The 11,427-nt window shown below is 46.9% G+C and overlaps 1 protein-coding gene across 4 annotated transcripts; it reads left to right on the top strand.

The window, feature by feature from the left end:
* Window positions 1–4,138: 4,138 nt before the first annotated feature.
* On the top strand, window positions 4,139–11,143 carry LRRC23 (leucine rich repeat containing 23). 4 transcript variants are annotated; one of them, XM_064284684.1, is made up of 8 exons: window positions 4,139–4,741; window positions 5,189–5,364; window positions 5,449–5,558; window positions 5,997–6,250; window positions 6,913–7,043; window positions 7,691–7,827; window positions 9,875–10,172; window positions 10,785–11,143. In XM_064284684.1, exons 2-7 carry the CDS (start codon window positions 5,239–5,241, stop codon window positions 10,158–10,160), a joined length of 1,044 nt encoding a protein of 347 aa, XP_064140754.1. In that variant the 5' UTR covers window positions 4,139–4,741; window positions 5,189–5,238; the 3' UTR covers window positions 10,161–10,172; window positions 10,785–11,143. The 4 variants fall into 4 exon arrangements, 3 of the variants coding, with proteins under 3 accessions (XP_064140754.1, XP_010589149.2, XP_010589147.2); XM_010590847.3 differs by having other exon boundaries at window positions 4,140–4,676; XM_010590845.3 differs by having other exon boundaries at window positions 4,140–4,692.
* The last annotated feature ends 284 nt before the right edge of the window (window positions 11,144–11,427 follow it).

Raw genomic sequence — 11,427 nt, 5'->3', positions numbered from 1 at the left:
TTGCGGCATTTAGATCTTGCAGCCCTGTCGTTGGCTGCATAAATATTTAATATGGTTATATCCTCCTGGTATATCATCCCTTTAATAATTATATAATGCCCTTCCTTACCCTTTGTGGTGGATTTAACTTTAAAGTCTATTTTGTCAGAAATTAATATTGCCACTCCTGTTCTTTTTTGATTGTTGTTTGCTTGATGTATTTTTTCCATCCTTTAAGTTGTGTTTGTGTCTCTAAGTCTAAGGTGTGTCTCCTGTAGGCAGCATATAGACTGATCGTTTTTTAAATCCATTCTGCCACTCTCTGTTTCTTCATTGTTGCACTTAGTCCATTTATGTTCAGCGTAATTATGGATAGGTGTGAGTTTAGTGCTGTCATTTTGATGTCTTTTTATGTGTGTTGTTGACAGTTTCTTTTTCCCATTTAATTTTTTGTGCTGAGTAGTTTATATATTGTCTTTTCCTCTTCTTTATTGTTGTTGATTTCTTTTTTGGTATTTTTTTTTGTATTTTATTTTGATGAGTAGGGATGTTAGTCTCCTTTGTGGTTTACCTTAATATTTGCCCCTACTTTTCTAAATTTAAACCTAACTTTTATTTCTTTATATCACCTTGTCTTCCTCTCCATATGAAAGATGTATAACTACATTTCTTAGTCCTTCTTTATCGTTTTAATGTTGTCTTCTTTTACATAATGACATCGCTGTTTCCCTGTTTTGAGATTTTTTTAATCTTGATTTATTTATGTGATTTCCCAATCTGGGTTGATATCTGATTGCTCTGTCCAGTGTTCTAGTCTTGGGCTGATATCTGATATTATTGATTTTCTAACTACAGAACTCCCTTTAGTATTTCTTGTAGTTTTGGTTTGGTTTTTACAGATTTCCTAAACTTCTGTTTATCTGGAAATGTCCTACTTTCACCTTCATATTTGAGAGACAGTTTTCCTGGATATATGATTCTTGGCTGGCAATTTTTTTCCTTCAGTGCTTTATATAAGGCATCCCATTGCCTTCTTGCCTACATGGTTTCTGCTGAGTAGTCCCAGCTTATTCTTATTGACTCTCCTTTGTAGGTGACTTTTTGTTTATCCCTAGCTGCTCTTAAAAAATTCTTTATCTTTGGTTTTGGCAACTTTATGTATAATATGCCTTGGTGACTTTAAGATCTACCTTATGTGGTTTGATGAGCATCTTGGATACATATCTTCTCATCTTTCACAGTATCAGGGAAGTTTTCTGCCTACAAATCTTCAACAATCCTCTCTGTATTTTTTGTTATCCCTCCCTGTTCTGGTACTCCAATCACTCCTGGGTTATTTCTCTTGAGGGAGTCCCACACGATTCTTAGGGTTTCTTCATTTTTTTTTAATTCTTTTGTCTGATTTTTCTTCAAATATATTGGTTCCACATGCATTATCTTGAACCTCACCAATCCTGCCTTCCACTTGCTCAATTCTGCTCCTCTGACTTTCTATTGAGTTGTCTAATTCTGTAATTTTATTGTTAGTCTTCTGAATTTCTGATTGTTGTCTCAGTATGGATTCTTGTAGCTTATTAAATTTTTCATTATGTTCTTGAATAACTTTTTTAATTCCTTCAACTGTGTTACTGGTGTGTTCCTTGGCTTGTTCTGTGTATTGCCTGATCTCCTTCCTGATCTCGTTCCTGACGTCTTCAAGCGTTCTGTATATTAATCTTTTGCATTCTGCATCCGGTAATTCCAAGAATGCACCTTCATCCAGAAGATCCCTTGATTCTTCGTTTTGAGAGCTTGTTGAAGTGATCGTGGTCTGCTTCTTTATGTGATTTGATATTGACTGTTGTCTCCGAGCCATCTATAAGTTATTGTACTGTTTTATGTTTGCTTACTGTGTCATAGCTTCTTGCTTTATTTTGTTTTGATACGTCCTAGTAGGTTGCTTGAGTGAGCTAACTTGATTATTTTCATCTTTGAAGCCCTAACGTCCTGTCACCAGATGGTTAGAGCTGTTATCAGGTATTTGAGCCTAGGATTCCACTCGCTTTTCTTGTATGAATTCAGCTTAGGTGTTGAGGTAGTTGGTCATCAAGTGTGTGGTACAGGCTCTGTCCTACAGTCTTAGAGTGGCAGGGGTGATTGGTGTAGGTACCGGTATCTGGTTGCAGCAGGGGGTCACACACTGAAGAAGGCAGGGGGCTGAGAAGCATCCCCTGAATGTCTGTGTAGAAAGTGCGTCCCTGTTCCCTAGAACACACAGGTGGACCATGGGTAGTCGATGCTTTTAGTTGTAAGGTCTGGGAGGTACCAGTTTCCTTGGACCCCTGTCACAGGTAGCTGGGTGACCTGAGTGGAGCCACTAGTGCTTAGGCCCCTGATGTGGGTAGGTGAGGACCCTGTTTAATAGGCAAAGCAGTGTCAAACACCAAATATCCACCTTTCCACTGCACAGCTGAAACAGTTGTAGTCTGCCAACAAGGGCCTATTCTCCTGAAATAGGCCCACACAGGTCCATGCAGGGGTGAAATGTACTCAAAGTCCATGGATCATTTATGCCTGGACAGGAGCTGCTCCTGTTCTGAGCTCCCTAGGTTAGTGGAGCAAGTGGATTATCTTTTCCCCCAATTGCAAATTATTCCTTCTCCAAGGCCGGGAGGATGGCTGTAGGTGCTCCACAGGGCCTATCTCAGGCCTAGGGAAATCAACAGGCCCTAAGCCGGAATGGGGGCTGGGGGCATGGTAGAATACACACAAGTACTTAGCTTTTGCTAAGGGCACTGTTCTTCTCTGGTTCCGGAGGTGCGAGTAGGCTGTGTGGCTGGCTGTTTCTCCCTGAGTAAACTGTGGCTGAACCCTGCCACCAGCCCACCACAGCCTGAGGGTTCTGGGTGATTCAGGTCCGGCAACTCCTCTCAGCTTCTGAACTGTCTCTCCTCCCTGCCCCCTGCTGCTCGATCTGTTTTCTAACTTTGCCTTTGATGTTCGGGGCTCCTAGCTTGTCACATATATAATCGTTTCACTTGGTTTTTTGGGTCTTTGTTGTAAGAGGGTTCACTGGAAGCATCTGACTACTCCACCATTTTGCCCCCACCTCTAGAGATGTGTTTTTAACCTGGTTTCCCTAAATCTAAGGAGCCCTGGTGGCACAGTGGTTAAGTGCTGCTAACCATAAGATTTATAGTTTGAGCCTACCAGCCACTCCAAGGGAAAAAGATGTGGCAGTCTGTTTCCATAAAGATTACAGCCTTGGAAACCCTACGGGGGCAATTCTACTTTGTCCTAAAGGGTCTCTATGAGTCGGAATTGACTCAAGGGCTATAGATTTGGTTTTTTGCTTTCTCTAACTCTAAAGCTCCTGCTCGTTCCATAACACCATGTGAACATATTTGTCTATTAACCCTATTCCTCAAGCTGGACAGGGCAGAAAGTAATGTTTTTTGATTTCCAGCCTACCACATCTTCCACCAGATCATTTTGCATGACATACAAAGTCTGCAACGCACAATTCAATGATTAATCACACTGTATCTTATTTTGTTGTCTAATAGTTTTACTTACATTAAATTTCACAGCAAGATTGGTATAGTCCCCCTACCTCTGGCAGGAATTGTGCCATAAATATTAATCTCCCTAAGCTTCAGTTTCTTCCTCTTTAAGATGTCTATCTCACAGGACTGTTGTTGAGATTAAATACCACTTTTAAAGGCATTTCACACAATGCCTGGCACAAATTTTCCATAGCTGTTTGTTGCATCTCAAGGTACCTCTCTTTTATTTTCTTCAATACATTGCACAGGCCTGAGTGCCTGAGTGTGAGTCTATCAGTTCTTGTTGATTGGTTATTTATATAACCACGTTGGCTAAGGAATATTTTAGTGGGCAGATGTCGGGTTTTTCTCTCTTCCGATTCCCGAAAATGTTTGCATCAAACCAGTCCAGGATATGGGGAGAAGTGAAATGCAGTCTACAGAGTGCTTAAGCACACATTAGACTAATAATCGATCCCTGTCAGTTGGTATGAAAAAAAATCTTTTTTTTTTTTTATAGCTAAGCCTATTTTACAGATGAAGAAACTGGAGTCTTAGGTAAATTCCTAATAAACTGCAGAGGTGCAAAGACTCCAACCCAGGTCTTTAGATACCTGGGCTTGGGCTCCTTCTACTTCACAAAGCCACCTTCCAAAGGTCTCTTAAAGGAGGAGGACCTATCTGCAGGGAATGAGACCATTTACCTTGGTATTTCGTGCTCCTCTCCCCTCCTCACCCACTTTGCTTCAGGGGATGAGTTTCTTCCAACTTTACAATACTTTTGCACTGAGGATGTCTGGTCCCTTTAACGACTAGGATGACGTAATACCGAGGCCCGCCTCACGCCCATTTCCTTGGCCTTGCTCTAAGTCCTGCCCACTGTTCTTTGCACTCGGCCAATTAATGCCCTGACGCCCGGCTGCGCCACATCCGGGTTCCTAGGATGAGGAACTTGGCCTTGTAACCAGGCAACTACTGGTCCACCCCCTCAGAGGCGGATTTTCCTTTCAGTTAGTTGCGGCTTGTCGCTCAACGGTTGCTAGCTGCAGCAACAAAGTCCCCCGCCCCCTGCCCGGTTGCTATAGCGCAGCACACAATCCCGCCTTCCCCTTGCCTCTCTTCCAAAACAGGCCTTCTTTCTCGGGGCTGAGGCCCTCTCCAGAACCGCTTCTAGTTGAGCAGAACCAGGGTCTGGGCCCCTTTGCGAAGGGGGATTGTGCGCATCAGGCGGGCGGCCCGTAGGGCACAGGGAAATGGGGCTGGATGGGGAGGGGGGCGGAGAGTTAGAAGAAATGAGTGGGGCAGAGGGCAAGGTTGGGAGAGAGGAGAGGAGGGTGAAGTAGGAGAGATCAGTAGGGAGGAGATTGGAGAAGAACGAGGTGGGGAGAACAGGAGAGGGGAGTCCAGGAAGCGGGGAGGTTGGGCTGCTGGAGGAGAATTGGAGTCACTGTGAATGGCAAGAAAGGTCTTGGGGGACAAGGCATCCTGAAGGGAGAATGATCCTTAGTGGCAAGTATGAAGTGGCGGTTGGGAGTCAAAATTAAAATGGGTTGGTTACAGCGATGAAAGAGGACAGAAGCACAGTTACGAAGAGGTCAGGGTTGGTGGAGTGGTGAGAGGGGAGCTGGCCACTGGAGGTGAGGGAGCTGAGGGGTGGCAGAAACTGAGGAGACCTTGTTTCTCAGAGCGAGGACTGAACCCGATCTGACCCCAGAGCCTTCAGCCAGGAAAAAAGATGTCAGATGAAGATGATCTGGAAGACTTTGAGCCAGACCAGGATGATCTTGAAAAAGAAGAGGATGAGAAGGAGACAGAGGAGGGAGAGGACTACAGGAAAGAGGGGGAAGACTTCACTGAGGATGTGAGAGCTTGGAATCAGAGGAGACCTAGGGTGAAGGGATAGCACTGTGCAGGAAAGGGATGCCTGACTCACTATCTCCTGCAGTGGATGCCCAATGCCCTCACAGAGGACTTGATGAAGGAAGGGCTTTCTTTGCTCTGTAAGACTGGCAATGGACTGGCTCATGCTTATGTCAAGCTGGAGGTCAAAGACAGGTGCGTTTGTGGGGGACCAGATGAGGATTGTGAGAATTGTAGGGCCCCATCTCCTTTCCCACCCTCATTCCTTGTTTTTATTTTTATTTTTTTGGTTGAGAGTTTGGATCTCTCTTATCCTGGCCCCATGAGGAAGGATAGAATTTCTTTTTCAGAAGCTCTGAGACTCCCTGTGTCACAGCTGTTCTGGGGAATTGGAGACAGAGAGTATGGGGAGGGGGGCAGAATTCCTGCTGGACTCCCTCATTTGTCCTTCAAAGTGTCAGTTCTCTGCCTTTCATTGACACCAACCTTCTCTTCCTTTGCCTCACCCCTGCAACCTATTCCCCATTCTTCTCCCCTTTATAAGTCATTTCCATATAACCTTTGCTTCAGCACCTCTACCCATTCCTTGCTGAATTTGGCCCTAACCCTGGCCCTTCCCTCTGCCACTTCTAGGGATCTGACAGACATCTCCTTGCTGCGCTCCTACATCCATCTGCGCTATGTGGATGTTTCTGAGAACCACCTGACAGACTTGTCTCCACTCAATTACCTCACCCACCTGCTGTGGCTCAAGGCTGATGGCAACCGGCTGCGGAGTGCTCAGCTGGATGAACTGCCCTACCTGCAGATTGCCAGTTTTGCTTATAACCAGATCACTGATACTGAGGGCATCTCTCATCCTCGCCTGGGCAGCCTGGACCTCAAAGGTGGGCCCTTAAGAATGGCTGCACAAGATTCTTACCTTCTAACTTGGGGCCAACAGATGCGAGCAGTGTGGTCCTTGGCTGTGCACCTGTACTCATTTAAACACTATTATAACATTCATTATGACAGCTTTGTGTGCTGGGGATATAGCAGCGACCAAAAAAAGTGAACCAAAAAAAAAAAAAAAAAATTCCTATTCTCACGTAGCCTACATTCTAGTTTAGTTGAGGGAGACAATTTGCAATGAAAATAATAAATACTAAGTAAATTAATATGGTATGTTAAAAGAAGATAAATACTATAAAAATAGATGAGGGTAAAGGGTGTGGGGGCACAGGTGACAATTTCAAACAGGTTGATTAGGACAGGAAGCATGGAGATGATGACATTTGAGCAAAGACTTGAAGGAGGAGAGGAAGTTAGCAAAGTGGATTGCTGGGCACTTTTCATTCACCCCTCAAAGACTGGTGTGGACATGTCCCTCAGGCCCATGGAATACCAAGCTACTTGCTCCATGGCCCCAAGTTGTTATATCTGGAGGTGACCCTCTTCACTGTCCACCCAGCATTAGAGTGAAAGGATGATACAGAGCTCCCAGAAAATCAGGCTGTAATGCTAGACACCTGGAGCGGCCATTTGAACTTTTGACCTACCTCCTCCTCAGGGAATCGTATCCGCATGGTGACAGGTCTGGACCCCCAAAAGCTGAACAGCCTGCACACACTGGAGCTTCGGGGGAACCAGCTGGACAGCACCCTAGGGATTAACCTCCCTAAACTGAAGAACCTCTTCCTGGTAGCTTGCTGGGTCAGAGGGTGGGGCAGGGAAGAGGGCACTGTCCTGGTGGTCAGGCTGCCTGGTTTCTAGTAGGCTCAGCCGCTAACTTCCTCATCATAATGGTAGCTGGTATCACTTATTGGCCTCTTCCTTTGTGCCAGATGCTGCTGAGATACAAAGTTAAAATAGACAAAGTGCTTACCACCTAGCACATTGATGATACATAATGCACGGATAATACAGAGATAATTTGCTTTGATACAAGTAGCAGCATAATGTGCCATAACTGAGGTATAGACATCAGGCTAAAAGGGCCACTTAAATGTTTAGTCTTTTAGACTCTTGAGCATCTTCATTCCAGGAGGGTGCTAAAGCCATTTCTCCTCGGGAGAGGAGTGGGGGCTCCTGAGCCTGGGGGTGGGTTGAAGCATCTCCTCATCAGAGGTGGCCTTGGTAGTGCATAGCAGGGGTTACTGCTGGCCTTTCTCTGGGGATGGCAGCTTCTCCTGGACTCTTTACTCTTCACAGATCTCTAAACCCTTCATCCACCTCCTCCATCCCTCCCTCTCGACCTCCTGGATTTCCTCTTTTGCTTCACCTCTTTCTTTGCTTCCTTCTTACTCCAACTCTCTCTCCCAATCCATCTACTGTGTCTTGGAGTCTAGGCCCAGAACATGCTGAAGAAGGTGGAAGGCTTGGAGAACCTAAGCAATCTCACCACCTTGCATCTTCGAGACAACCAGATTGAGACTCTGAGTGGCTTTTCTGGGGAAATGAAATCACTGCAATACCTCAACTTAAGGTATGTACCCCCTCCAAGCCCCGCCTTGCTCCTACCCCTGACCAGGAGCAGCTTTTGACCCTCAGTTCTTCTCTGGTTGTGACCCCCTAAAGCTACCACTCCCAGATCCTCACCTCATCACCCATCCTGACCCTCACTCCCTGTTTCTTTACTTCAGTAAAAAAAAAAAAAAAAAAAAAGTTTTTTTTTTTTTTTTTTTCCAGTAGTCAGTCCTAATTGTCAAACTAAGACCATTATAGCCTGGGACCCCAGAATCCTTATTCATTCAATCCAAAATTATTGAGAATGTGCTGTGTGCCAGGCCTTGTGCTATGTTTTGGGAATATCTAAAGGAATCAGAGACAATCCCCGTTCTTACGGGTTTATAGTCTGGCTGCAACTCTCTTTTCCTAGCTCTGTCTACAATGAATGGTAAAGTGCTTGGCTGCTAACCAAAAGGTTGGTGGTTTGAACCCACACAGAGGTACGGTGGGAGACCTGGCAATCGCTTCTGTAAAGATGACAGCCTAGGAAACTCTATGGGGCAGTTCTACTCTGTCACATGGGGTCACTATGAGTAAAAAACATCACCTAACAACAACCACCCTGTATGAGTTTCCTTTGTCCTCTATCTCTTTTTTTTTTTTTTTAACAACAACCACCCTGTATGAGTTTCCTTTGTCCTCTATCTCCTAGGCCTCAATTCCCCTTTCCATTTCCTGCCTCTCTTCCCCTGAGCCCCACCTGTAAGGGATGGCCCCCTTACTGATATAAAACTCAAGATGTGCGCTTAGATTTGAGGAGAGAAGAGTGTTTCAAAGAAAATCTCCAGGTAGAAAGGTACTAGGGACCAGAGGGAATTTTCTTTCAGCAACTTTTTTCTGATGGAGAATATTATATGTGTTTCTTTAAGCAAAGATGTAAGGAAACTGCCTCTTTCCGTAGTGAACAAGACCAAATCTTCAGGGTGGAGAGAGATGGCTGCCCTTTGAAGCCCCAACTCCTGTCCCTAACCCGAGGACAATCTTTGCTAATTAGCTCAATCACATTGCTCTGGTGGTAGTGGTGCTGTTTGTTCTTTTGTTAACCACCTAGACAGGGATAACACACTCTTCTTCAGTGGCTGCTGACTGGGGATGTTTGGAAGTAAATGTGTGTGGGGGGGTGGGGGGAGGTGTTTGGGTTGTATCAATGACTGGGAGGTGTCTCTGGGGCCAGAGATGCTAAACATCTGCACTGCACTGGACAGCCCAGCACAAAATGCCTGTAGCACTCCCAATGAGACACACTGTGTGAGACTCAGCACCCCATTGGGATGAGGTTGGAACATTTAGAAGACATGATTTCATAAAGGCTTGATGACGAGAACATAAAAATAAACACAGACTTGTATAATTTAGAGGCCCTGGTGGCACAGTAAAGTGTTTGTCTGCTAACCAAAAGGCCGACAGTTTGAATTCACCAGCCACTTCTTGGAAACCCCATGGGGCAGTTCTGCTCTGTCCTATACGGTGGCTGTGAGCTGGAATTGACTTGATGGCAGTGGGTTTGGTTTTTTGATATTGTATAATGAGGCATATTAGGAGATGAAGCTGGTTCTTCAGGCTAAGAAGCCCCAACCCATCCGTAGCTCTAAGTCCCTTCTTGTGAGGAGCATCAACGTGGCACCTACCACCCTGAGCCTATGCTTAGATCCCAGTTCCTTCTCCATTGGTCTAGTTCCTAACTTCTAACCTCTGATTAAGTGTGATTGACACAGACAAAGTCTGTCCTTGCCAGGGAGATTTCCTCCCTCTTCTGCAACTATAGGATAGAGTTATGGCCCAGCTTTGCTGGTCCAAAAGGATAAAGACAGCACATTACAGGATGTAATTTAGCACTTAGGGATTCCCTGAAGGGCAGGAATGGGGTTGTGTGACACCTCTGCGGCAACACTGCCAATCCACAGGGGCAGTGTTTCTAGGGAAACAAGAGCCCAGTGTGAGAGTCCCCCAGAGGCCCCATTCCTGGTAGGTTGGCCCCCAAAGCCCATTATACCTAGATGAACCCCTCCTGAGTCTACCGGCAGGGGCAATATGGTGACCGACCTGGGGGAGCTGGCCAAGCTTCGGGACCTGCCCAAGCTGCGGGCCCTGGTGCTGCTGGAAAACCCATGCACAGATGAGAGTGACTACCGCCAGGAGGCCCTGGTGCAGATGGCACACCTTGAACGGCTGGACAAGGACTTCTATGAGGAGGAGGAGCGGGCTGAGGCTGATGAGATCCGTCAGAGGTTGAAGGAGGACCAGGAGCATCAGGCTGAGCCTGATCACGAGGAAGACCTGGACCAGTCAACAAACCAGCAGCAGTTCTAGCCTCCGAGGATGGTAAAGAAGCCAGCAGAGAGGCAGGAAGAGGAGGCCAAGAGTGGGTAGATAGGGGAAGAGAAGTTGCTGCAGGAAAAGGTAGGTGAGGAGCAGTAAGGGAAGGGATGATGCAAGGAGGACCCTTGGAGAGACCAGGGTCAGGAGTTAGGGGGCATCTCAGGTTGAGGGGAAAAGACCTGAAGGGCCTGGGAGGAGCTGAGAAAAAGCTTAGGAGACACATCAGGAGGCTGTAAGAATAAGTGAAAAGAAATGGGGTAGCAGCAGAGGAGTTGGGGGTTGGGTAGGCAGTCACACCTAATATAAAATGAAGATCAGCTAGGACAGGACAGACCCAGGCCCAAGGGGGTAGGTTGGTGGTGGTGTATGAGAAACACAGCTGTGCCTAGGAGAGAAGGCCGGGAGAGAAGGATCCTGCACTAAAAATCTGAAGCTGAAAAGAACTGAGATAGGACACAGGGGTAGGGGTGGGGAGGAAGAAAGGAGGGGAGGGTGAGGCAGAAAGAAACTGAGATGATCCCAGGGAGGTGTGGCAGCTGGGCATTGGATGGGGGCAGAGGCAGAGACTGGGAGGCAGGAGGGTCCAGAGGCTTTACTTCTGTCCTCTTCCTCCAGGAGATAAAGGCACTGGCCCCAAGACCTGGCATGACTCCCAGCGGGGACCACCACCTTCACATCCCTCATCAAGGATGGAGGACACTTGCTTCTGTCTCTGAGCTGGGAATTCATCAGAGCCTGCCTCCCAGGCTCTGGGCCAGGAGGCTGGATAGTGTGGGGTGCTGGTGGGCCTGAGCTCTGCACTCACCCTCAGGCAGGGGGCAGCCCTTAAGGAGTCTGGGTGGGAGCCAGGCTTGGAATGACTGTATAAGCCCATCAGAACTTGTCGAGTTGGCTGAGGAGAACTCAGGAGATGGAGGCGGGCTGGGGTGTTTAGGAACAGTTCAGTTTTTGAATAAAGAGACATTTTGACACTATTGTGTCTGACCTGGTTTGTGGGACACTAAGTCTGTCATGGGCTTCACTGGCAGTGTGGGCTTCGATTCCGGGATTAATGGGGTGAGGCTATATCTGTTACTTTCGAGTAGGTCGGAGTGTGGGTGTATAAACGCGGGCACAGGCTTGGGTGGCCAGGTCTCTGATACCTCCCAGCCCCTTCCCCATCCCTCTGCTGGAACCCTCCCCCCCACCCCACCGGTCCCCCATCCGCGCTCCTACGTGCGCCTCCGCCAGCGGCTCCTGACTCATCGGGGGCTCCGGG

The sequence above is a fragment of the Loxodonta africana genome, chromosome 4, assembly GCF_030014295.1.
Source record: "Loxodonta africana isolate mLoxAfr1 chromosome 4, mLoxAfr1.hap2, whole genome shotgun sequence".
NCBI classification, from domain to species: Eukaryota; Metazoa; Chordata; class Mammalia; order Proboscidea; family Elephantidae; genus Loxodonta; species Loxodonta africana.
The sequence above is the reverse complement of the archived record's forward strand: the minus strand, read 5'-3'. Positions and strand labels throughout refer to the sequence as shown.

What these genes read in the sequence shown, in the direction of transcription:
- LRRC23 (XM_064284684.1), top strand. Translation starts at nt 5,239, where the DNA reads ATGTCAGATGAAGATGATCTGGAAGACTTTGAGCCAGACCAGGATGAT. An exon ending in GGGAAGACTTCACTGAGGAT is followed by an intron (nt 5,365 to 5,448) that starts GTGAGAGCTTGG and finishes TATCTCCTGCAG; the next exon opens with TGGATGCCCAATGCCCTCAC. An exon ending in AACTGAAGAACCTCTTCCTG is followed by an intron (nt 7,044 to 7,690) that starts GTAGCTTGCTGG and finishes CTTGGAGTCTAG; the next exon opens with GCCCAGAACATGCTGAAGAA.